Source organism: Anastrepha obliqua, chromosome 3, assembly GCF_027943255.1.
Source record: "Anastrepha obliqua isolate idAnaObli1 chromosome 3, idAnaObli1_1.0, whole genome shotgun sequence".
Taxonomy (NCBI): Eukaryota; Metazoa; Arthropoda; class Insecta; order Diptera; family Tephritidae; genus Anastrepha; species Anastrepha obliqua.
In genome coordinates this window covers 130,303,896-130,329,287 of record NC_072894.1, presented here as the reverse complement: position 1 = coordinate 130,329,287, position 25,392 = coordinate 130,303,896, and the positions used below count along the sequence as shown (strand labels likewise).

At 38.1% G+C, this 25,392-nt stretch overlaps 1 protein-coding gene across 1 annotated transcript in view; it reads right to left on the bottom strand.

Annotated features, from left to right (window-relative positions):
- Positions 1-210: 210 nt before the first annotated feature.
- The window catches only part of LOC129242403 (ecdysone 20-monooxygenase), a 29,513-nt gene continuing 4,331 nt past the window's right edge, over positions 211-25,392 (bottom strand). Inside the window, exons 2-8 of the mRNA XM_054879026.1 lie at positions 5,503-5,827; positions 2,540-2,738; positions 1,775-2,170; positions 1,532-1,706; positions 1,226-1,465; positions 946-1,158; positions 211-740 (exon numbers count right to left, since the gene is read on the bottom strand). Of these exons, the coding sequence (XP_054735001.1) occupies positions 630-740; positions 946-1,158; positions 1,226-1,465; positions 1,532-1,706; positions 1,775-2,170; positions 2,540-2,738; positions 5,503-5,818 (1,650 nt within the window). The 5' untranslated portion in view covers positions 5,819-5,827 and the 3' untranslated portion in view covers positions 211-629. The remainder of the gene's footprint in view (positions 741-945; positions 1,159-1,225; positions 1,466-1,531; positions 1,707-1,774; positions 2,171-2,539; positions 2,739-5,502; positions 5,828-25,392) is intronic.

The window sequence follows — 25,392 nt, the reverse complement described above, 5'->3', positions numbered from 1 at the left end:
GATTCAGTGAAGCAACTTTTTTCATATTCGTAAATTATCTGTTAAATGCAGAGTAATGCTGAAAACGCGCGTGGTCCCTTTTTAGAAAAGTCAAAATATCAATTTAATTTTTATATATGTATGTATAAGGGTTTAATTGCACTTTTTAGTTGCTAATATTAACAAGTTTTAAATATATTTTCTTTGCAAATTCTTTTTATGTATATTTTTAAACGTTTAAAGTTCATCTGGCTTTGATATTTAAATTTTATATTTTTTTACATTTACAAACTACATATTTTTGTTTGTATGTATAGTGTACACATTTACAATTTCTTCAATTTTTGGGATAAATATTGCAACATTTCCTTATTAAATTAATAAATACATTTTAAAATTAAAACAGTCTTTCGTTACGCAAAAATGCTCACAATTGTAACTATGCATGTAGATATGTGTATGTGTGTGTTTGTATATAAAAATTTTCAAATATTTACAACCTTCACTAACGGGTATTGTTAAATTACTTAAGATGATTTTCCTTCATTATTTTTGTGTTAAATAATTTACAAATAATTCACAATGCTGCGCCTATGACTCACTGTAACTGCGCACCAGTGCTGCAGAGTTTGCGTCAGTGCGTTCGCCGCTCAGTAGATGCGATCGTGCATGATTAAGGTTAGTGGAGTTTTAGGCGCAAGTAAAAATTCAAATTCCGTTTGCAGCGGCTCTTTGAATTTGATCTCGAAAGCGAGTAACAGCTGTAAATTATTAGCAAAATGTTGGTTATAGAAAACTTACATAAATAATGCAATAATTAAAAATCAATATAAAAAAAATACTAACTATTATCAAAATTTTGAAAATTTTAAAATATATAATTTGTTTTTTATTTTCAAAGCTATTTAAATTTTGTATTAAAAATACATTAAAAATATTAATATTTTTTATTGAATTCCAGATTACCTTAGCCAACAAGAGCATCACCTCCATTTCGACAAATCGTTTGCCCGGACAGGTGCGTTTCCCAATTCCAAACGGCACCACAATACACGCATTGGGCACATTCACAGTGAATTGACCCTCCTCGTCGAGCCAGCGCTGAGGCCGATATTCAGTTGCACTTGGAAAATTGGCATCGTTGTTGCAGGCAATCATATTCTGACACAGCACAACCGTCTGGTGGGTAGTAAAAATTCAAACATTTTCAAGTATTTTCTCACAATGAAAAGTCAGTTTAACTTACGCCCGCTTTGAGATGATAGCCCGACAACTCCATGTTCTCCTCAAGTATGCGCGCCAAACAGAAGGCTGTTGGCCTAATGCGGTAGGATTCTTGTATGCAAGCTTTGGTGTAATTTGCCTTGGCAATGGCCTCTTTTGTTATGGTCGTTTTACGATATTCACGAAAGTCGTCTAGGATGCCCGAAATAACCTGCTCATCATTGGTCACTGAACTGAGCACAAAGAGCACCGTATTGGCAAGCTGAAAAATCGCAAAAAAACCTAATATTAAAATTGTTTCCTCACAATTAATGCGCCGCCGACCCACCGTTTCAATGCCTGCCGCTATAAAGTCGACAATGGCCGATTTCTTATCACGTATGTCCAGATCCTTTAGCTCGAGTATATTCAAGAATATACTGCGCAAAGCCGCCTCACTTTCATCGCTCGCCGACGTGAGGTAGTCCTCTTGCAGCGCCATTTCAACCATCTCGGAAATAACGCTGTAATCAGTTTCAAATCTTTACATGTCGCTTCCGCCACTGATCTGTCGCACATCCTCAAGACTTACTCATAGATAATCTCCTCGGCATGTACAAACTCTCGATATGTCTTCGTTGGCAAGTACTTCCACAGTCCTATGCCATAGTAGGAGTCGCGCTGTGATATGAAAAGCTGCTTCACCGCACTCGCCAGTTGTCGGATTCTCTCCGGCTGTTGGCCACTTTTGTCCAGAAAACCCATGCGCCGGCCGAGCATGAGCGTGCAAACCGCTTCCAGACCCATTAGATTGGCGATATCCTCAAAATTGTACACTTCAAATGTTTGGGGATTGCGTTGATGACGTAACAGCTCGATAAAGTCATCGCAAACGACATTGAGAGCGGGCAGGAAATTATAGAGAATGCGCGGCGATGTTATGTAGGAAGTGAGCGAAGAGCGTAGCTTTTGCCAGGTGGGACCTTGTCTGAAAGAAGAGTTTTAGTGATTGCGCAGCAGATAATTTGAATGTGGAATCAGTAAAAAGTTGATGGAGTCCCAGAGAGAGGGAGAGGGAAGCTTAAGTGTTTTCTGTTTTGCAAAAAGTTGGAAATTACAGCAATAAAAATTAATTAAAGGAATTATTTTTGGAAACCACATCAATTATTTGGATATTTGCAATTGCAAAATTTATAAATTCTATGCGCAGATATTTGAAAAACTGAACATCTTTTCCCAATATAGTTAATGTGAATTGTCAAATTGTCAGGTAAATCTTCGCGCAAGTTATTCCCAATTCATTATATTCACTTGCGTACTTACATACAAACATACAATACATACCTAAAATACTTACTCATTCACGATGCCCAAACTAGAATATCGATCGGGTCGCGATAGCCGATACATGACGACAATTTCAGTGGGCGGCCGAAAGGGATAACGGCTTGGGTATTTCAACACCTTTTCCAAGTCGTTGCGTTCGAATAAATGCACAATCGGTAAGCCTGAAGTCAGCACTTCCAAAACGATTTGGCCGTACTTGCGATGCCAGTCTGTGGGTAGAGAAGATAGATGTGTCACTTTTTCGTAATTGCCTACATACGAGTATTTGAAAATAAACAATTCGCAGCACAAAATTGGAGGTTTCCTTGACTGAGTTCAATCATTTGAACTATGTTTTGTTTGTTTTATAAGAAAATTCCATAATTTAATTCAACGTTTATTAAGATGGACCCTTCGCTACAACTGTGGGCAATTGCTGGTGTGATGCATTATTAACTAGCAACAAAGCAGTCGGTATGAAATGGTGTTAACCCTGGCTCGTGCTACACATTGGCTCTATCCTTCTACAGCTTAAAATACGGGTTACGTTAAAATCATAAGTAAGGTTCAAAGAACAGCTTTTTTATGAATATCTGGTGCTTTAAGGACTACTCCAAACAAAGTGCGGGATGTGCTAATAAACTTGCCTGCACTACATTTTGTAGGGAAAAACATGGCCGCCGCCTCGGCGCTTAGTCTTAAAAGTATGTCGCTATGGAAAGACCAGCGGTTTGGCCACGCCTTACAAACAAGAAATGCACTTTGGCGACGGCGAATATCGTAGGCGATGGAACGATGAGCTGTATGAGCTTTACGACAACATAAACACACCACAGCGAATAAAGATCCAACGGCTACGTTGGCTGGGTCATGTCGTCTGAATGGATACAAACGTCCCGGCTCTGAAAGTGTTCGATGCGGTACCAGCTGGTGGTAGTAGAGGAAGAGGAAGGCCCCCTCTGCGTTGGAAAAATCAGTTGGAGAAGGTGTGTCCAACTGGCGCCGATTGGTATGAGAAAAAAACGACTGGCGCGCTTTGTTAAACTCGGCCAAAATTAGAAAGAAGAAGAATATTTGTTAACTCTGACTTGACACTAATAAGATACATCCAGAGAGAGTATGTATATTTATAATTCAATTTGACTTTTCCACGCAAACAATCGAAAAGTATAATAGTTTGCCAATTAATTTAGAAAAGTGAAAAACTCAAGACAGCTGGGAATGGCCGAAGACGACGGAATGAGTGGCACAAGCATGGGAAGAGAATAGCAAGACTGGCTATAGAGAGTTAACCAATCGCCAAAAGCCCACCTGGAAAACCACCGAAGCGATGACGTGAGTGTTGGACGTCTGTGTCGCAAAATGACTGAATTGTATACGCATCGAATTATTTATCGTTAAATTTGTTGTAGAATTGTAACAATAGCATCTTTTATATGAATTTTTAGTTTTAAGAGAAATTTCGTTGTAAAGAACAACATCTAATCTTAAATAAATAATAATTAAAATTTGATATCCCCACAAAACTAATACGGCTATGCAAGATGACGTTGCTCAACACCAGCAGCGCCGTCAGAATTAGGAAGAACCTCTCCGAGCCGTTTGATACCAAACGAGGTTTCAGACAGGGTGACTCGCTGTCGTGTGACTTCTTTAACCTGATGTTGGAGAGCATTGTACGAGCCGCAGAACTTAATCGTTCAGGCACAATATTTTATAAGAGCGTACAATTGTTGGCGTATGCAACCGCGCTGTTAGTTCTGCCTTCTCCAAACTGGATAAAGAGGCAAAGCGAATGGGTCTGGTGCTGAACGAGGGCAAAACGAAGTACCTCCTGTCTTCAAACAAACAGTCGGCGCACTCGCGTATCGGCACCCACGTCACTGTTGACAGTTATAATTTCGAGGTTGTAAAAGACTTTATTTAGGAACCAGCATTAACACCGATAACAATATAAGCTTTGAAATCCAACGTAGAATCTCTCTTGCCAACAAGTGCTACTTTGGACTAAGTAGGCAACTGAGCAGTAAAGTCCTCTCTCGACGAACAAAACTAACACTCTACAAGACTCTCATCATGCCCGTCCTAACGTATGGCGCAGAAGCTTGGACGATGACAACATACGATGAAGCGACGCTTGGAGTGTTTGAGAGAAAGATTCTGCGCAATTTTGCGATGGAACGATGAGCTGTATGAGCTTTACGACGACATAGACATAGCGCAGCGAATAAAGATCCAGCGGCTACGTTGGCTGGGTCATGTCGTTCGAATGGATACAAACGCTCTGGCTCTGAAAGTATTCGATGCGGTACCAGCTGGTGGTAGCAGAGGAAGAGGAAGGCCTCCTCTGCGATGGAAAGATCAGGTGGAGAAGTACTTGGCTTCACTTGGTGTGTCCAATTGGCGCCGGTTAGCACGAGAAAGAAACGACTGGCGCGCTTTGTTAAACTCGGCCAAAATCGCGTAAGCGGTTATCGCGCCAATTAAGAAGAAGAAGAATCTTAAATAAAGTAGAAGAAGAAGAAGGAATTTTTATAGGAACTTGCAGGGAAATTGTTAGAAGCTGTTTTCAGCCTGTTGTGCTATCAGAGTGTGAACGGCCAAAATATAAAAGAAGGGAAAATTGCCTTTCGATTGCTTTCGGCACTTACGATGCACATATTCGTTTCCACGACAATAGGTTCTACTTTACCAGAACGACCAGGATTTATATCTGGTAAGGGACTGTCAATCCAGCGGCATTCCCCGCACATATGTATATGGCTAATAAAACGCTGATAAAACAACAACAACATGCACAAACTGCCTTTTCAATTACTTTTGGAAATTCTTCACTTGGACAGACTTGCAGTAGTTTTCCTGCAATCTCGTTTTTATTATTTTTGCATACTTATGATTCATTTTTCACATTTTTTTATATTTTGTTATTTTTTTTATTATTTACATCACCGCTTGTGAACTAATTTCAATTTTTTTCGTTTTGGTGCTACTCACCTGCGTACATCTCGTGCATCAGCGACATTTTGTATTTGCTAAAGAAGACGAAGAATACCCATTTGGTGCCGAGAAAGGGTATCGCCAACGGTCCTGGAATGTCCCAGACACCGCGTGGACGAGGAATTTCCTTCGCATGATAATAATCGTCCGATGTACTTGCCGAACTGGTGGCGGCGTCTAACTTCCCATTTCGCTCGCGGCAGCGTGTAAGCAGCGGCTTCAAATAGGCGGTGGCTACTTTGCCCAAATCAAAGTTGCAATAGAAAGCCAAAAGTATTGCGATTGCGATCAATAAAATCACGGCCATAACCATGGGAGCACGCTATAAAAATACAACAACAAAAACAGAAATATTTGATAAGAAAGTGTGTGTGACTGCAAGTGTGTGTGACTGCAAGTGTGTAAATAACATAATAATTTGCATATGTATGCGTTTCTGTTTATGTGTGTGTGAGTGAGAATTAGGCGTAGTAGGTAAGTAGGTAAGTGGTTGTGCAACTGATCTACTTAAAATTGTGGCCGACATTCAATTCGTATATTATCTGCACATGCAACATATGTGTGTGTGTGTACATACCTACATATATATGATTGTGTATGTGAATGTTCTTGTAGTTATGCATTCCAGTTTGTGCTCAATTATTGGCTGCTTGCCGTAGGCTTACTTGTTTTTTTATGATTTTAAACTCAAACAATTTCAAGTTCTCATTTTTTCTTAGTGCCAAAGATTGGCATTGTTGTTGCTTCTGTTGATTTTATTGCCGTCGACAAGTCACGAGACCCCAAGTTATGCAAAACGCAGAGCCGTTCATGAAATGAGTTAACTCACTTTTTGTTATTTGCGCATGTGCAAATTTTTTTCAGGCGAAAAGCTTATTTGCATGTATGTGCACGTGTGCTTTTGTGTGCGTTTAATCAATGAGGTAAATCTAATCAAATTATCAGCTATGCGCATCCACGCGCCCAACTCACGCCCTGCCTCAATTGACTGGCGTTACAGCTACTTAATTAATGCCTTCCTTTGTAGACGCTCTGGGCATGTATGTATGTGTGTGGGCATGTTTGTTTGTATGTACTGTATGTGCTGTATGTTTGCCTTTTAACAACTATCTAAGTCTGTCAGATTTTTTGTTAACTACCTTCGCGTCTAACCGGTATTTACTGTAAATGTTTATTTAAATTTTTGTTGTTTTTGTTGTAATGCATGTAGTCAATTGTCGCTGTTAACTGTGACTAAATATTTACCAGCGCCAAATATTACATACAAATATATCAGCCCATTTAAATGCATCAGGGTGGCTCATTAAAATAGCCTCACTTTCTGCACCGAAGGTATTCACTTATTAGATACACCCCTTCGCGCTTTAGGGGTAGATTGGATTACTTCGAGGCTTGCACCTCGACCTTATGGTCTGGTGTGGCTTCTACTTATCACAGTACCACATCCAGACCCCCTACCCTTATTAAACTCAGGAGATGTTTCAGCCTTTTTTCGATGCATTCAGATACAAGGTGCTTGGAGTCCCCGAGGATTGGTTACAGAAATGACAAGAGTCAGTGGACCATATCCCGATCATGTGCAGATGTCTACGCAGTCTGCACTGGCCTGTGAGAAGGTCCGTGAGTACTCTCAGTTCCTTGGGGAGGACTATGCGTTTTGAAACTTTTTTAGGGTTATCATTCATACGTGACTGACCACTGCAGAGCACTTTTTAAAAACGACACAAAGCTGTAGACCGACTCTGCACGTATGGCACAACATTAAGCCGGAAAACGCAAAAAAGTGTTTTTCTTCTCTCGTTTAGCTCAAAAACCTTCCATGGATGTATGCAGCAGCTTATTGTTATAATTTTCAGTATTCACAAATGTACCGACCGAACGACTAGTGTATCGCCCTAATAATATGATACTTCTACATATTCAAGTAGTTGATGTAAACGTGCAATTACCAGCCTAAACAAGCGCAAATCAGCTGCTGAACCTCAAATGGCTTTGCGAAAAATTATATGAGGTAGGAGGCGATTACGTGGGGTATACCAGCCGCTGAGGGAGGCCAACAGTCTTACATTTTCATTATGAATTGATTAGTATGATCACCTCGGATCACCTCTTTACTATTAAAACCCTCTTCTTAATTGTTGCGTTCTGCGTTATGAATTATTTGTATTCCGAATCTCTTTTGAATTATCTTTGAATTATCTGTATTTGTGAATAGTAATAAAATCCAAAGCGAAAAGGAAGAAATATTCATTTTCACTTTTCAAGCTACAAAATTAAAAAAAAAATTGAAAGAATAGAATGGATGCTGCGCTAAAGGGTATTAGCCGGATGAAATTTACTGCCCCTCATAACTGGTGAATGGCAATTATTTTCTAGGTATCATGATGATGTCACAACTCGTGGAAAAAAATATCAACTACTCTGATTCAGATTCTGGAAAATATTCACATGTATGTGTAGTAGTAGAAATATTAAAAAAAAAAAAAAAAAAAAAAAAATGATGATGGTAAATTTATTAAAAATATGAAATGCCATTTTTAGGAAGTTTAAAAACTTTCACGTAAAATTTATTTTCTTGGAAATATGATTAAATTTTCAATTTCAAGGTCTCGAGCTTTCGCACAATTGGAAAGGCAACTAATTTCGGGTTCAAAGACCCTAAATGAGAATGTAGCGAAAAAGAGAAACGTAAATAAAAACAAGCTAAAGTAGCCAAATTCCAAAATGAAGAAAAAATGTTTCTGCAGAACAGATGGAAGGAAAAAATGCGATATTTGCGAGCAACGTTCCATGAGCTATAGGAGTGAATGCGAAAATACATACATAAATTAATGACATATTGACAGCAATAACAGTGACAACAGAGCGAAAAGTAATTAAAAACAAAGAAGAATTAATATTTATGTACGCATGTATATTTGTATGTATGTGTGGATGTATGTATGTGCGTATATTATATGGAACTCGTGCATCACCTGCAGCAGACCGATTAGGCGCCGAAAAAGACATTATGCCCACATATGTATGTACATACGAGCTACACACGACCGATTGAAATTTGTACGTGATCAACAGCTGATACACACTTCCACAGGCACATATACACAATATACGGCGTGCGATCGGCAAAAGCGCGAGTCTGCTAATTTCAGCCGAATTAAGCCCATCCGATGATGCAGTTTGTGTTTATGGACGCAACTGCGTAGGTGTGGGTATGAAAATTATTGCTTTATATCTTTGTTAGTGCAAATAATTGATGCTCATTTTTATTGGCAGCACGTAAGTGAGTCAAATTACCGCATTTGTTGTTGTTAACCTTTATTAATGACTTTGAAAACATTTTTTTTCTTGTGATTCTGAATGATCCATCCGAAATTAAGCGCGAATTTTTAGACACTTACACGAAGATGTAAATGAACACAAGATAGTAATTTATCGGAAGAGGGGGTGAGATAAAAGAGAGGAAGGAGGAAGTGAGGCGCAGCGTAAAAACAAAAAAATTATAATACAAATATTAATAGAATTTATAAACAAATGTACGCATAAAATTACAATATTTAATATTTCATTTTGTTTATCACCATCAGCTAATTTAACGTTTTACGTAAAATTATCCCTCACTATTTATTTTTATATATTTATGCCCTTATCAGCACTTCTTTTTTCATTCAAGTCTATTTCTGTAATTATTCGCATATGCGTGTACGTATGCGGACGTATGCAACTCACACACACTTGTAAACAACAATTTCAATGTCAGTGGGTCGCTCTCATTGTGGAAGCTGCTGCTAATGACGGCAATCGCCAGTTTCTTATCTGCAACTTTGTAGCTCAGTGTGGGAAGAAAGTGATCTCGTGGATTTTGTGTTTACATGCGCATACTCACACTCACACAGATTAGTGCGAGAGTATAGTAGAATAGGCGAAGTGCGTTTCAATGCTTAAATGATATTAATGAATGAAATGTATGGCTAAGTAGTAAAGCTCTTGACGAAGTATTGGAAATTCCGCAAAGTTATAGGAAATTTTAGGTGGTTTTGTATTGGGAGTTTTTTTTTTGTTTTTGTGCTGTGGAAGTTATTAGTAGAGTGCGTGTTGTTTAGGTTGAACTCCAATTTGTTATGAGTCTGGATGTAGTTTCGCAAATGAATATCATTCTTGTGTTATGTCGCTTCTGAGAGGCAAGTAGCCTTTAGCCAATTGTCTTTATTATTTTAGCCAATCTTCAAGTCTTAGTTAATGCAATAAGTGACCGGCATGAGAGGACGAACTCGACGAGTTTCAAGGTTTTATCTACATTTTCTATGATATTATCGGCCTACAAGAACGGTGTCGTTGGAGCAATAGGGAAAATAATTCAGAAGGTGTTGCCAAGATTGGACGGTACGCTGAAAGCCGTTTCAGCGAATTCGAAAGAACCAGCTTATAGGCTGATGTCACAGGGGTCAAGGCAGCGGTTTGTTGACGACAAAACTGAGATTGTGTTGGTGAAATATGAAAAAAATCAACACAGTCTCCGCTCATGATGCTTCGTTGTCGTCTGAAGAACGACCAATTGGGCGAGTGTATGAATATGTGTGAAATGAGCAGACAGAATTCGACTGCCGAGCACCCAGTGGCGTGGCAGTCATTGTCTAAAATCTTTTTTCTATTTTTTGACAATAGAATATCGACAAACAAAAAAAAAAAAAAACATAAATACAAAATAATAACTTTGACTTGGAAAATTTACAATAATATAATATATATATATAATAATAATAACATAACAATACTCTTAATATATTTCTTAGCTATAATAATGCTTTTTTATTGAAAAATATCTAAATTTGCACAACATTTTTAGACTTTTTGGTACGATTTTCTATGAAATTCATTCATTTTGTATGCAACTAAGTTACATAAAAGAGCGTCTTGGAATCAGGTGATATCAGCTCTGTGCATTTTGTGACGACCAGCTAAAAGTTTTTTTTACTTATGGATCTGTACAATGGTGGCAGATGCCTAAGAGTTTGATGTGAAATAAAAAGTAGAGGACATCACGAATTTGTTACGTTGCTCAAGGTGGCTGACACAGGATGAAAATTAGACTTCTTACATCAACTTTAATTATTGCTTCATGCATACATAAAGTTAGGACATTTTGAATTTAATATTTGTGAGTAGTTCCAAATTTAGGAATACCAAAAATTATCTACGCAATGGTCGAAATTGAACGAGATCCTGTGTGATTCTTTAAAGCCGTAAAATTGTAAACAAAGTTTGAGGAATTCCCAATAGAAAACCAATATTTTTTTCAAAAACTTTTATGTGTATGTATGTACATATATATATTTTCTCGTCGTTCCTAGCTGCAACATACGGCCTCGGTTTCAGTAATCTGTAAATTTACGATGAGCAGGTGATTAATCTTCTGCATCCAAACCTGGGTCCGGGGCAGCCGGCTTTGGCAACAGGCTGACAGAGCATAGGAATTTCTTCATACTGCCTGAATTTGGTCGACTTGAATCGTTAACAAAAACAGGTCACGAGGTCTAGAACAGTGGGCGGAGATTGTCATTTGTCGCATCGCTTTCCCATTAGCCATTAGATGAAGACACATGCGTAAAGGCTAGATTACTATGGCCGCAAATAAATAAGAAAACTAGAAGCGAACTGCTTAGACTTTCAAGAGAGTAAATCTCGAAGGCCATTTGGCAACCATTCCTTCAAACTAGAAGTTTTCTCCCATGAATATTGTAGAAGTTGCAGAGCTGAGGAAGAGGAAGAAACAGTTTAACACTTCCTTTGAAATTGTCCAGCCTTAGCTAAAATCAGAACAAGTTTTTCTAGGCAAATACTTTTTCAATTATCTTACGAATCTGTCCGGTGGGGAGATTGGACCAATCCTGCGCTTTATAAGAGTAACAAAATTGTTTCACGAAGAAAAATAAATGAGGTTCCCGTGTGGTGATATCACAACGGAGTTGGTCGTACAGACCGACTACCACCATAACCTAACCTAACCTAACCTTTCTATTAATCCCTTTCACTTTCCCATTAACCCCGTATAATATACGACCCGCCGATTTAAAAATCGCTCATTGCTCTGTGAAAATCGTATTCTAAGGATGAAAATAAGAAACTTTGCCGAAGGAACCATACCTTTAAAATGAATTCTGATGTCCCCCAATTTGGGTCGACCCGGCCTACCGTATCTACTTTTAACAGCGCTTTTTTTAGCATACACGAATTTGCGAATTCAGAATGTGACTTAATCGAAACCAAGACGATTTCTTGTTAACCTTGTTTTCAAATAAATATTAATTCGTTCTAAATTTTGCACCCGCGAATTCGCCAAACACTTGCGCATGTATGAATTAAAAAAGCCTAAAAATAAATTTGCAAATCTACTTAATCTTAATGCGCATTCATGCGAAACTCGTTTTACCTGCCCTCAAATAATTTAACTTCATCAAATATTTTACTTTAACTTCAATAAACACGAACACTTCCTCTTCGGCTTAATGCGCAAACTTCCGCCCAAAACAGGCAAGCAATAGAAGTTGTTGTCGCAAGACACAAATTCGATACACATACATAAATAAATGCATATCAGCGCGCTAAAAGGCGTTTGAAGGTTTTCTGCAAATCGTTTAGCCCAATCCAAACCTTCGACATCCCTTTGCCCACACCACCAACAGGAAAGCGCAAAATTCACTTTCTTTGCCAGACTCACACGCTCCCACATACACATGCACATCCATCTTGTGCGCACATACCACATTCATGCGGCGATGATTTTATTTTAATTAGTTTCGGAAGCGACATCCCGTCAAGCCGAAATCCATTAGATACACTTAAATATGCATATGTATGTATATATGTGTGTGTGAAGTCGCACATGCGCAGCGCGTATTAAATAAAGCCACTTCATCATTGCCGTATTAATATGCAGCAAGCAACCCAACACACAAGCAAAGCGTCGGTGAAGCACAAGAACAACAGCAACAATAAGAATGACAGAAATGAGCCACCAGCGTAGCGCCCATTAGAAGCAGCTAAGCGTTGCGCGCATGCGCATTAGAAGCCGAGTAGTCAACAGGCAAGCAGGCAAGAAGCCTTCACACAAGCAGGCCATCAAGCCAGCGAGTCTGCGCTGCCTGTGCTATCTGACTTGATTCCGGGCGAAGTGAAGCCGGTATTGGCGAGTTGGCAGCGTCTCAATTCAGCAATTTCTGCTTTTGCCTGTTCTAATTGTTGTTACTGTGTTGATTGCTGTTAGTTGTTGCTGCTCGTGCTCGAAAACCTCGCCTAGCGTTCTTCAATCCATTTGTGTATGTATGTATGTATCAATGTTTGTTGCTTATTTGTTGTTTGTTTGCTGGGAGGAATCATTAACGCCAAAGCTGCCACGCGTACGACTCACCGACTGACTGACTGAAAATAATTTGCTAAACCGGCTTTTTCGTATTAGATAAATGTTCATGACGGAAAAACAACAACAATGTAGTTAACAAAAGTAGCATACCAAATTTTTTTCGTATAATAAATTTTTATAAAATATGCTTGGCAAAAAGCGAAGCGTGCGAAGCGCAGCTCAACGAACTTTGTTTGGCAAATTTTTTCGCTTATGCTTAATTTATGCTAATACAATATTTTCACAAATTCAAGCTATACAATAATAACAACAAGCACTATAAAATAAACTTTTGGCATACCAAACATAAAACGCACTTAAATATTATTAGAAGTTGGAGGCAGTGACAGTGGGGGCCAAGCAATAGTGAAAGTTCAGCTGAAAAGTGCTATATTATCTTATATACACATACACACACATACATACATATACACATGCATTCGAAGGGCCCAAAGCCATACACGAAAATTCTTTTTTTCAAGGTTAGCAGTTTTTGAAGGCTGATAAGGCAGCCAAGCTAATTTTATAACAGGCAAATTAGTTTGCGCTTCATTAAAAAGCTTCTTGCTTGACGAACAGTTGTTAGGCTGCCGTTCAAGCAAATATTTGCTACGCATGCAATTACTAGTGTGTGTGTGTGTGTGTGTGACCGTAAATCTGTGTGCGTTACCACTTTATTCACCAACGATCAGCTGCTAGCAGACACAACCTTATCTTGCACGATTCGAGCGCTTGAGCGCCTTATCGCTCGTGTGTAATTAAATTGTTAACAGCCATCTACTAACAACGTTTTGAAGTCCGCAAATTTTTATTATCTACTGTTGTTGCAAATAAACTTGGCATTGAAAACCAAAATTGCTTAGTAATAGGTACAAAGTTGTAGTGGACACAGCTGATTATCGCCTCGTCAAGTAGTTCAAGTTCACATGGGTCCTGCGCTTAAAATGTCAACAACACAACTAATGATGGATGGTATGAAGAAATATTCGCCGCATGCAAATAAACTGATAGGGAATTTTTTTCTAAAATACGCAAATATTATTACGACCGCTTGCTGAGGCCGCACAGGTACCTACTTATGGGCAATTTTTTTTTAATTCTAATAGGGGGTCGGATAAATACAGACAATTTTAGTATGTTAATTTGATACTGACTGCTCTTTGCTGGAGTTAAAAAGGTTTACATTATCAGTAGCTCAGAAATTTAAATCAACACTTTTTTGAGCCACATTGGGAAGTATTGAAGCTCTCTACAGATCTGGAAGGTTTTATGTCCACGCCGTGAAATTAGGTCCTGTAACTCAGTCGGCGGACGCTTCAATGAAATAACCACCGACAAAGTGAGTGTTGCGCTTGCAAAAATTAAAAATAATCGGTCTTCGGGCTATATATAACACCGCGTTACACACATTATGTCCTATGAACCAAATATACTTTTTCGGAAAGGGGATACAAAATAAAATTACACGTGTATCGGCGATTTTCATTTACACGTCACAATTTTTTTTTTTTGTATTTTATAACTTTAAACGAGAAATTCTTGTATGCATATCTGTATAGCCACACGATCTCAGGATTAGCTTAACGGATTTGAATGAAATTGGGTACACAGATAGTGTATCACATTTCTAGACTTTTCACTTAGGTGTTGCCACTGACAATGTTTCACAGGGTTGCCACCTGTTTGAAATTAAAAAAAAAAAATTGCATGAGATATGCCGATGTGGGTATCAAAAGAAAGGTAAGATATAAAACCCCGAATTTTTTTTATTAATTTTATTATATTAAATTAAAAATTGTTACATTAAAAATTTTAATGCTTTTAAAGAAACTTATGCCTTTTATTTTTGCGTTTGTAAGCACGTCGATCACGAGCGGCTGTTATTTTAAAATCAGCCGCCATTATATTCCACTGCTTAAAGCGTGATGCAAAGAGTTCGGCTGTTCTCCTTGACAAATTTCCTTCTCGTACAAGGTCATTGAAGTCGGCTTGCGTTACTAAATGCGGCACTGCAGTCCCAAGTTCACTGGGTGTTGGTACAAATTCCGATACTACTGGTTCCCCGCATCTCGCATTCGATGCAAGAAATGTTGATAGCATTGTTGGTGCTACTGTTGGTTCTCCATCCCTTAATTCGGGAACATCATCAAAAATCTCCATTGAAGCCGCTATACGTTCTTCTGGTGAGTACAGAACCGCTGGAATAACCGATTCTACATTAGCGTAGCGAATTTTGTTGCGGCGAAAGTATTGGTACCCTTTAGTTTGAGTAAAAGTTACGCAAAAGTAGCACAGTTCACTGCAGTGCTCCGTACGTGGTAGCCAAATTGTTGGTACAGAGTACTTTATTGTTGACCTTCCATCAGTAAACTTCCATAAATTTCTATAGCAATAGTCGCACACGACTTCCGGAGTATACCACAAGTAAGGAACATAAGCAGTCTTGAATATTTTCTGAACCGAATTAACCTCTGTTTTCGTAATATTTTGAAAATTTTTACTTGGTGCGAATAAGCCACAAACGTAACAAAAGTTATTTCGAGTCGGGCACTGCATTTTTCCTAAGATGAAATATACAGAAAGACGTTTTCGCGTAACAGAACTTAAAACAATTGTCAAAGTATACGTCTCCTAGTAGCGCAACTGTCAGATTATCGGAACTTCCGGAATTGTAACAAACACACAAACGGCACAGAGTGTGTTGTATGAAACAATAAATTAAAGGTTAATAAGTTGTTTAAAAATTTGGAGTCCCTTCAAGTTATGCCGAAAATTTAGAAAAAAATTTTTTTTAGAAAAAAAAAATTCAAGAAAATCTGGAAATTGATAAAATTTTTTTTTTAATTTTACATAATCGCATTCTACAAAAACAACGGAGGAATTAGGTGCTGAAATTACCGTCGAAAAAACTATAAAAGAACTACTCATATAAAACTACTATAAAACACGGCATGCGATGCAGAAGCCTGAGTGAAGAGACGACTCAAGAACGTGTGACCTGGAGACACCGTACGAGCAAAGCCGACCCTAAATAGACTAAGGCTAGACAAAAGAAGAAAAATTGAGAAATATTGAAAACAATTTTTTCATAATAAAGCCGGTCTAAAAGATTGAGCGCCCTTGTGTTGCTCTGTCGGACATCATTAACAAATTGAAAGACAATTCCAGCTTAGGTAGCTACGCAATTGTTCATTGTTATTTCTATTAAAGTAGTCTGAACGGTAAACAGAAGACATATGCTGTCGCCCCTTTCAATCTGAAACAAAATTCCGTAGCCTATTTGGTTAAATAAAGAAGAAAGTCGGCTGAATTCGTGAATAAAATTAAAAATAATACAACAATAAAATTAATACAAATATTATATTATCATGCCAGCAAATCATTTTTCTGATTTTGACAAATTTACTGAGAGCAGGATGCCGGCTCGCGGGCGACGGCACCTCTGCATTCTTTCCATCGTGCTGACAGACATTATGGTGAAAAGAATTCAGAAAAAAATCAAAAATCAATCTTCGTAATGTTGCTTAGTTGTCGTCTGAACAACGACTGCCAAAATATTGCAAATTAAGCTAAGACAAGAAGTTGAAAGATGTCTCAGCCGTGAGTTGGAAGTGTCTCTTTAAATTCGGAATAGAAACAGGCACCCCGCGGGAGGATTATTTCAAAACGCTTAACTAATGAACTCCATCTAGTATCGCTAGCCGTGACTGCAAGTCAACCAGGTTAGCCTAACCTAACCTAAGGTAAGCAACTTAAATTGGCTCCTAACAGAAGCATTGACAGAAGATCTATGATACATCCGAAATGAAAATATTCATGGGGATTTGCAAATATCTATGGTCAAACCGGAAGTGGAGAGCAGCAGAGAAAAATACATAACAAAATTGCGAAATAGTCCAAATTCGTTGGCAGTTTAATGCTTAAAACTTTATGCAACACAAACACGCTTGCGAAGAAGAGATCTATCAGCCGTTTAAATAGCGTAATTTCCCTTAGATGGTGCAATCCCAGAGTTTGAGAATACTTTAGACTTAAAGTCCAAAACGTATTGTTAGCCGTTATTTATAGGTAGATGCAACAAATAAATAATTTTTCAATAATTTTTTTTGCTATCGCGTTCTTGTTTGCCTCAACGGCGGATATACATAGATAGATTTCGGAATATCGGATTTGTATCTACATATAACCAACGAAGGGCTGGTAATTCTGGCAACCTCTTTGCACAAATATTTATCTAAAAACTTTATATTCTTCTTTGTTAAGTTTTGAGAGTAAAATCGAGGCTTTACAGATTATTTATGTGATCTTCTTAACTTATAATTTTTGTTTTGACTACCCAAACAACTTTTGCCTGCTGCGGCCTATAACTGGCCAATTTGTTTTTGTATTCCTTTTACAAATATTCCACTCGACTTCCAGGCGAACAAGCGTTCTTTCTTGCTCACAGACAACACATCAAAATTCTTTACTTCCAATGACCATTTGCGCAGCAGCGAATTACTGCGCCGCAACACCCCACTCCGCACTTGATTTTCAATTGGCGGTCACGTCTTTCACTTTTCTGCGCTTCCATTGGCAGCGCCTGCAGAGACTTAGAAACGCGTTAGAAGTAAAAGCCAAAGCATCTAAGCGAAGAGCTACTAAAATCGAGAATTATTCTAAGACTGCCAGCGTCCCTCGCTGCTTGCCACTGGGCCACGCCGACGACAACATGGGCAACTTTCAATGTTCATGCGGGCAAAAAGCAGCACCAGCAACAACAACTACATGTGTATGTATAAAGGCCAAAGCGATAATTATCAATGTTGTTGATTTTGCTGTTGTTGCTTGTTGTTTGTGCTGGACAGACACTTTTTATTGCGACGTTAGAATTGTTGCTGCTTGGTTGCTAGTTGTTGGTAGGCAATTTATTGTTGTTGTCGTTGTTGCTATTGTTGGCTATTTGCTTGGTGTTATTTGGACTTTTGAAAGTGGTTGTTGGTCAGCAGTCGCGTCTTCCTGTTATTCACTAGCGGTTGAACCTGATGTGTTGCTATTGTTGTTGCTGCTGCTGTTGCGCTTTGAAGCACCATTTCTAATGCTCCACTGCTGCCTCTTCTTCTTTTTCACTGCTGCATTTTTACTTGTATTTTTCTTAGATTGTTCATGGAAGTGGAACAGGAATTAAGCAAGCAGACAACAACAACAAATAGAAGAATCGTTAGAAACACCAACTTCGCCTCTTCCCCTTCACGCACACCAATGACGCTGCACAGCTCGTGGTAGTTTTTGTTGGTATTGCTATTGCGCCAGCTGCGGGCACGCTCGCTGCTACCTCCATGGCTCTACGCCTCTATAGATCTATGGCTCTATCGCTACTGCTATTACTGCCATTGCCGTATTGTTTGTAGTTTGTGCTGCTGTTGTCGCTTCGACTGTGTGCGGCTCACGGACAATGAACCGCCATGGGCCCAAAAGGTGTGACGGGCGGTCAAGAGTGGCGGCAATAGCGACGCTTTGCTGCGCCGTTGTGGTTGCAGCGTCATAATCGGCGCACGCCAGCTTTAGCCATGGCAATGACAGCGACAGTGGTGGAGTGGCAGGCAAGCAGCTAGTAAATAGCGACGATTCCCACAGACTGGCCACTCGCCAGGCGTTAGAAAAGTTGTTTTCGCTGTTAGAAATAGCAGCGTAAAAGACACGAGCAGCTCTTCTGGGATGGATGAGTTGTTGCAAAAGTGCTGAGTTGGTGGCTAGGGCGGACGAGAAGTAAGGCGTAGTCAAGGCGTGTGAAAGAAGTTGGCGTTGTTATGGCCAAATCGCTTCGACGACGTCGCTACCGGCTGCGCGTTAGCTCTGCGCTGTGACATAATCTTTGTGCTGCGCGCAAACTTGTTGGCTTAGGAAACAACAAAAAAAAATTGCTTCAAGCAGCTTGTGTGCCAGCGCATTTTTCGATTGAAAGCAAACAACGCTGAGAAAGAATTTGGTAAAAAGAATGGCAAAAACAACAGCAACAACTGATTTTTTTAACAACTCTCCAATGGGTAACGAAAAGAAAAAGTTAGATTAATAAAAAACGAAATGATATTGAACCAAAGAACCTCCGAGCCAACGGCGCAGCGAGACAACGATTAATCGTTACAGTGCGAGGGCGGTGCAGTGCAAAGGAGGAATGAAGCAAGAAAGTCATTTACATAAATAATGAAGCAAGCTTTCGTGGCGGTCAAGAATATTAAACGAGAATTTTCGGTTTTATTAATAGCATTTTTGGACATGTTTTGGTATTCTTTGAATTTTTTTTTTTTTTTGTTTTGTTAATATTTTTTTTTTTTTTTTTTTTTTGTAAATATATTTGGTTTTGGGTTTTGGGTTATTGTATTATTTTTCAACTTCATTGCCAATGAAAAATCGAAAAGTGGGTAAGAGTTAAGTGAAGCCATGTGGCGAAGTGGTGTTCCTTTCATTTCGCTCTCGCTTGGCGTCTGTAATAAATGTATGTGTTACAGACAATACACCTTCTTTTGATTTCACTTTATTATAAAATTATATAATTTAAAAAAAATTTTCACCCTGGTGGCAATGGAAGTTATATAATTACCCGAAATGGTTAAATTCTGGTTCTTTGATCGTCAACACTGCTACACAAACATTTTTTTAAGCCCTGGTATCTCGTTAAAAAGTGTTTTTTTAATTTTATTTATTTTTCGCTTGACTTGAGTATAATACCGCATGAGCAGAGGCCGAAGGAGAAACTGTATTTTGTATAGGTACTTAGGAGAGCAGTGAGTATAGCGACGACTTTAAGTCCCAACACATTTTTTATCCGTAAAAATTAAAATTTCTTCTTCTTCTTCTTTTTCGTTGGGGCGATAACTGCTTAAACGATTTTTGCCGAGTTTAACAAAGCTCGCCAGTCGTTTCTTTCTTATGCTAATCGGCGCCAGTTGAACGCATCTTCTCCAACTGATCGTTCCAGCGCAGAGGGAACCTTCCTCTTCCTCTACTACCACCAGCTGATACCGCATCGAACACTCTCACAGCAGGAGTGTTTGTATCCATTCGGACGACATGACTCAGCCAATGAAGTCGCTCATTGTTCCATCACTTACGACGTGTGTAGTCGCCTGCGTGCAAAGGTCCAAAAATCTTCCGCAGAATCTTTCTCTCAAACACACCAAGGGATGCCTCAAGCATCTGCGCCATACAACAAGACAGGCATGATGAGAGCCTTGTAGAGTGTTAGTTTCGTTCGTCGAGAGGGGTCTTTACTACTCATCAGCCTACTAAGTCCAAAGTAGCACTTGTTAGCAAGAGAAATTCTCCGTTGAATTTTAAGGCTGACATTGTTATCGGTGTTAATGCTGGTAAATGAATTCTCGTACAACCTCAGAATTTTAACCGTCAATAGGGACGTGGGTGCCAATACGCAAGTGCGCCGACTGTTTGTTTGATGACAGGTTCTTCGTTTCGCACTCGCTCACCACCAGACCCATTCGCTTTGCTTCTTTATCCAGTTTGGGGAAGGCAGAACTCACATCGTCATACGCCTGCAATTGTGTGCTCTTATAAAAAATTCTGCCTGAGCGATTAAGTTCTGCGGTTCGCACGATCCCTTCCAGCATAAGGTTAAAGAAGTCACACGACAGAGAGTAACCCTGTCTGCAACCTCGTTTGGTACCAAATGGTACCAAGACTTGTCATAATGTTTATTCCTGTTTATGTCAGGTTATACCGGTACCCCGAAAGGAAAGAAAGGGGTATACTTAGAGAGTTGTGTATGGAAATATTCGATAATATCATTAACTATCATTAAATCACTCAAGATAGGAAAGCAAGAAGACTGCCTTGCGGAAGGGAAAGCCTTGCATGCTGACGTTTTGTTTAGAAATTTTTTTTTTCATAAAAAGTTAATATAATCCTTTATGAATATGTCAAAAAATTTGTAGAACGTAAATTTAAGTATTTCTTATATTACAGATCGTCAACCGTGACGACTCTATTCCTTGTGTTCGAGCGCTGGGTGAGGTTTAGTTAAGTTGCCGACTTTAGACGCGTTTTTCTCAAAACTATATTTTTCGAATTGACGTACACGATAACTCGAAAAGTTATTGACCGATCTCCCTGAAATTTTGCATACATCTTTTCGATGATATTACTTTCTATGTTAATTTACAAGTTTTCGAAAATTTTTCGAAAAAATAATTTTTTCGAAGCAAAAGTAGTAGGAAAATTCGCCCCAAAACTCATTTTTTTGGAAGTATTTTATTCCCCGATTTTTTTTTAAATTCATATAGATATTATGACATTAATAAACAAAAAAAATTTTGGTTTTTTGTATTCAGGTCACTGACGCCGATGCTACAATGCCCGCCGATTGAGAAGCCTCGCTGCTACCTTCCTGAAAGAATTGAGTGTACATCCGCCATTTTAAATGAGGAAAAAAAACAAATTATATTATTGTAATGTAGAAATAAATTGTATGCCAATTTTGAAAAAAAATATATTGACTTCTTCATTTTAAATAATTTTAATGAAAATCAGGGAAAATATGGCCGTTTACAGGTATCTGTCCCCTTAAAAAGTGGCACCCAAATGTTTGATTATTAGCCTCGTTAAAGCCGCACAGTTTAGCAGTGGATGCTGAAATAATTCCACCTTATCATCCTCCATGCAGCTACTGACTAAGGGCACGAAATTATTTCGAGTGTGATGATAGCTGGACTTCCATCGAAGAGTGCCGGTTGTTATTGTACAGCAACAGTTCCAAGATAATTACAATAGTTGATAATTATTCGGTACGAAAAGTAAAAATTCGCACGAATATTAAAAAAAAACACGATATCCAATCTGTCAGCTTAATGATTAGCAAATCATGAATGATTAATCCTATGAGCATAAAGAACGCGAACCCTCAGGTGAAGGTTAAAAATGGGATTGGTTTAATATTGGCGGCCAAGCGGTCGCACAGTTGGCAAAATACGTAGTTAATGTTTCTGCTTTCACTGTACGCTACAGTGAAGTCTGATTTACAGGTGACATAACAGAAATGTAAATTAGCATTTTATGTAGGCTGGAAAAATATTATGTTTAGTCTGCGTTGTTTTTATTATTTTTTGGTTTAGTCTTTTGCAAAGTCATTGTTAAAAAAACGTCGACAATTATAATCATAAATTGCTCATGGGGCGCTTAATGGGTATTAAAGGTTCTGCATGCTCGCATATATCTATACATATTTACATACATACATATACGTATGTATGCATATAAATAATTAAAACAAGTAGGCTGAGTGATATTTAGGCCTATATCCGTGATTTTCGTTTTTGTTTTAGGTGATTTCTTTGTAGCCCATTTGGATCAAATTACTTCGTTATCATCAAGTGCCGGCAATAATAATGGCTTGTTTTGGGTATCAAAAATGACTACACGTGATCGTTTCATTATTGAGGACTTAACTTGGAGAATACCAACCGCGTATTTATGTTTTCGAAAAATGCTTATAATGCTGGTGTCGACTTTCGAAATTAATGTAATATAATAACACAAGACTGCTGTCTTGGATTGAGCAAAAAATTAAATTTTGTGTCATGATATCGCAATTTTGCTGGTGAACAAAGGGTAATGAGAACTAAAGGCACGAAATATATGCGAAGTTATGTAATAAATAAACTTAGCATAAGCATGTAAAAAAGTGAAGTGCGATTTTTATTTGCATTTGAATGTGAAGAAGATACCAAGGCTTAAGAAAAAATACGGAAGCATTTATGGCTAGAATTATGATAAAAAAACTGTTTACTGGGTAAGAATGAAACAATTAATTGCATAAAAAATTTAAAATAAGAGTAGGCGTGGACTTTTCGCGGAATAAGGATTTTTGCTTCAGGACTTCACGCGTGTATTTTACCCAATAAGCTACATTTGCATATTTGGCGTGGGGTATGGACAATTTTTTCGGAGAGGCAGAAAATAAAAAATAAATAAACATAACTAAAATAAGTGTTGAAAGCACTCAGTTGCGGCAGGATTGCTGCTGTTGGAGTTTCACTATCGGCATTATTCTCTTTTTAAACATTTGTGAATGCATTGAATTGTAAATAATCTCAGAGGGGCTTGAAACAACTCTCTTAGTTATTTAGGCAGGCTGCTCGAGTGACTGAACTGGACCTTAATCTGAATCTTTTCGTTAGCGTAGATCAGACAGTCATTGGAAGGAGATGGTTGGGGTCTGTGTAGCCATTACTTGCACTATCTATGCATAAGTGAACTATAAAGTTTCTTAATATATTTTAGTTTTTTGCTTACTGGCTTGTAAGATTTCAGAGAAATATATTTCAATTTTAGCAATTTTAGCGGTGGCTTAAAGAATTATTCGTGGGACTTCGCTTAACCCCTTTCCATTTCTTACCAAAATTTTAAGTGTTAGATTTCTTCTTCTTGATTGTCGCGATAACAGCTTACGCGATTTTGGTCGAGTCTAACAAAGCGCCTTAGTCATTTCTTTTTCGTGCTAACCGATGCCAGTTGGACAAACCAAGTGAAACACAGCCCTTCTCCGCCTGATCTTTCCAACGCAGATAAGGTCTTCCTCTGCCTCTGCTACCACCAGCTGGTACCGCATCGATTAATTTTAGAGCCGGAGCGTTTGTATCCATTCGGACGACATGACCCAGTCAACGGAGCCGCTGTTTCTATATTCGCCGCACTATATATATGTCATGGTAAAGGTCATACAGCTCATTGTACTATAGCCTACGATATTCGCCGCCGCTAACGCGCGTAGATCCAAAAACCTTTCGCAGAATCATCGGAGGTTATCATCGTCCATGCTTCGCCATACGTTAGGACGAGTATGATGAGAGCCTTGTAGAGATAAGACTTTACTACACAATGACTGCTCAGTAGCACTTGTTGGCAAGAGAGATTCTACGTTGGATCTCAAAGTCTTAGATTGTGATAGATTTTTGGCATATACATATGTTCATTAGGGTGCACAACTCTGCATATAAAAAAAGTGGTACTTTTTCCATCGCAACTATAAAATTTTAAAGACTTCCGTCAAGATATTTCGAGAAAATATTAAGATTTACGTAAGCTGGAATAGCTTTGAAAGTACCTTCCAAAATCGAGTTTTTCATATCTCAGATAATAGAAGGCTTAAAGTTGCTTAAGAATTTTATCAACAAAATCAGAATATCGATTTTTTTTAGAAAAGTGAAGGTTGCAAAAATAAATTTGGAATGATACCTCAGATGTCTAAATCGGTCAAGATTTGGCTGAGTTTTTCAAGATTTTCTATCTTCCACAAAAAGCAGAAATAGAATCTAACAAAAATCTTATTATATCGATTCTGCTGATAAAATTGTTAAACATTTGCTTGCAGATCTCTTAAAAATAAACTTTTTTATTACCTGAGCTTATTTCGAGGATGTTTGTAAAAACTAGTTTTATTTATAAAATCTCGCCTTTTGGAGGTATTTTAAAAACGGTAAACACACGGCACACCCAAATCTTCATATTCTGCCGAAATAATATATTTCGGCGAAGTTTCAGAAGATTATTATTTGCTTAAGCACCGATTATATATATATATATAAAGCGAATTGTGCCAAAGCCACAAGCTACTTTCTTCTATCGATTGTTGCTGGAAAATTCCCCGTTAAGGCTGCCTCGGTAGAAGCCTTTGGGTCATCCTCTGCGTCTGTAACTTTGAGGGCATCACTCTACATAAGGTCATCGCGCTGGTATTTCTTGCGCATTAAATGCATACAATAAATTTTATAATTCTGATGGAAAAACAGCAAATTTGTCTTCGTGAGGCACCCTAATATGTATATATATACGTTAATGTATTGCTCTATGTAAAATTTAATTACATTTTTGATTCCCGCTTATATTGAAACAAGTGGCAGAACGGCCCGAATCATGTCGAAATATTTTTGTAAGCAAATTGTTTTTTTTTCAGGGATTAAAATAGTTTGTGGTAGTTTGTTTGGTAAACAAATAAAATTAAAAAAAAAATTACAAACCACTCTCTTTTTATTGTTGTTGGCCAATACTGTATCACTGAGTGACTAACCTTTATAGAAAATTAGATGAATTGGAAAATCCTTAACTTATCTTCAATTGAGAAGTCGAATAAATAAGCAAAAAAAAAAAAAAATAAAACGCATAACCTTGAAAATATGTATTCTTGTTACCCAAATCCCTTTCTTTTATTATATGCATGTTTACATAAATACAAAATTGATTTACCACACGTTCAGTGTGTTGTGTCTTATCGTAGACGGTATTTATTGTCCTTTGAAGGTGATAGAACTCGCAGATAGAACTAATCTTATCGCAGAAGTAATCTAAATATTAAAAAATAATCTTACAAAAACATGAGTTTGCTGAAAAGTTGCAATTAAGATTTTTTGCTTGCCATTATCAACAATGAAAGGCAATAATTTTTGTGATTTGCTCCACTGTGCCATAGGTTGTCTAACAATGTAAATTCAGCTTGATTG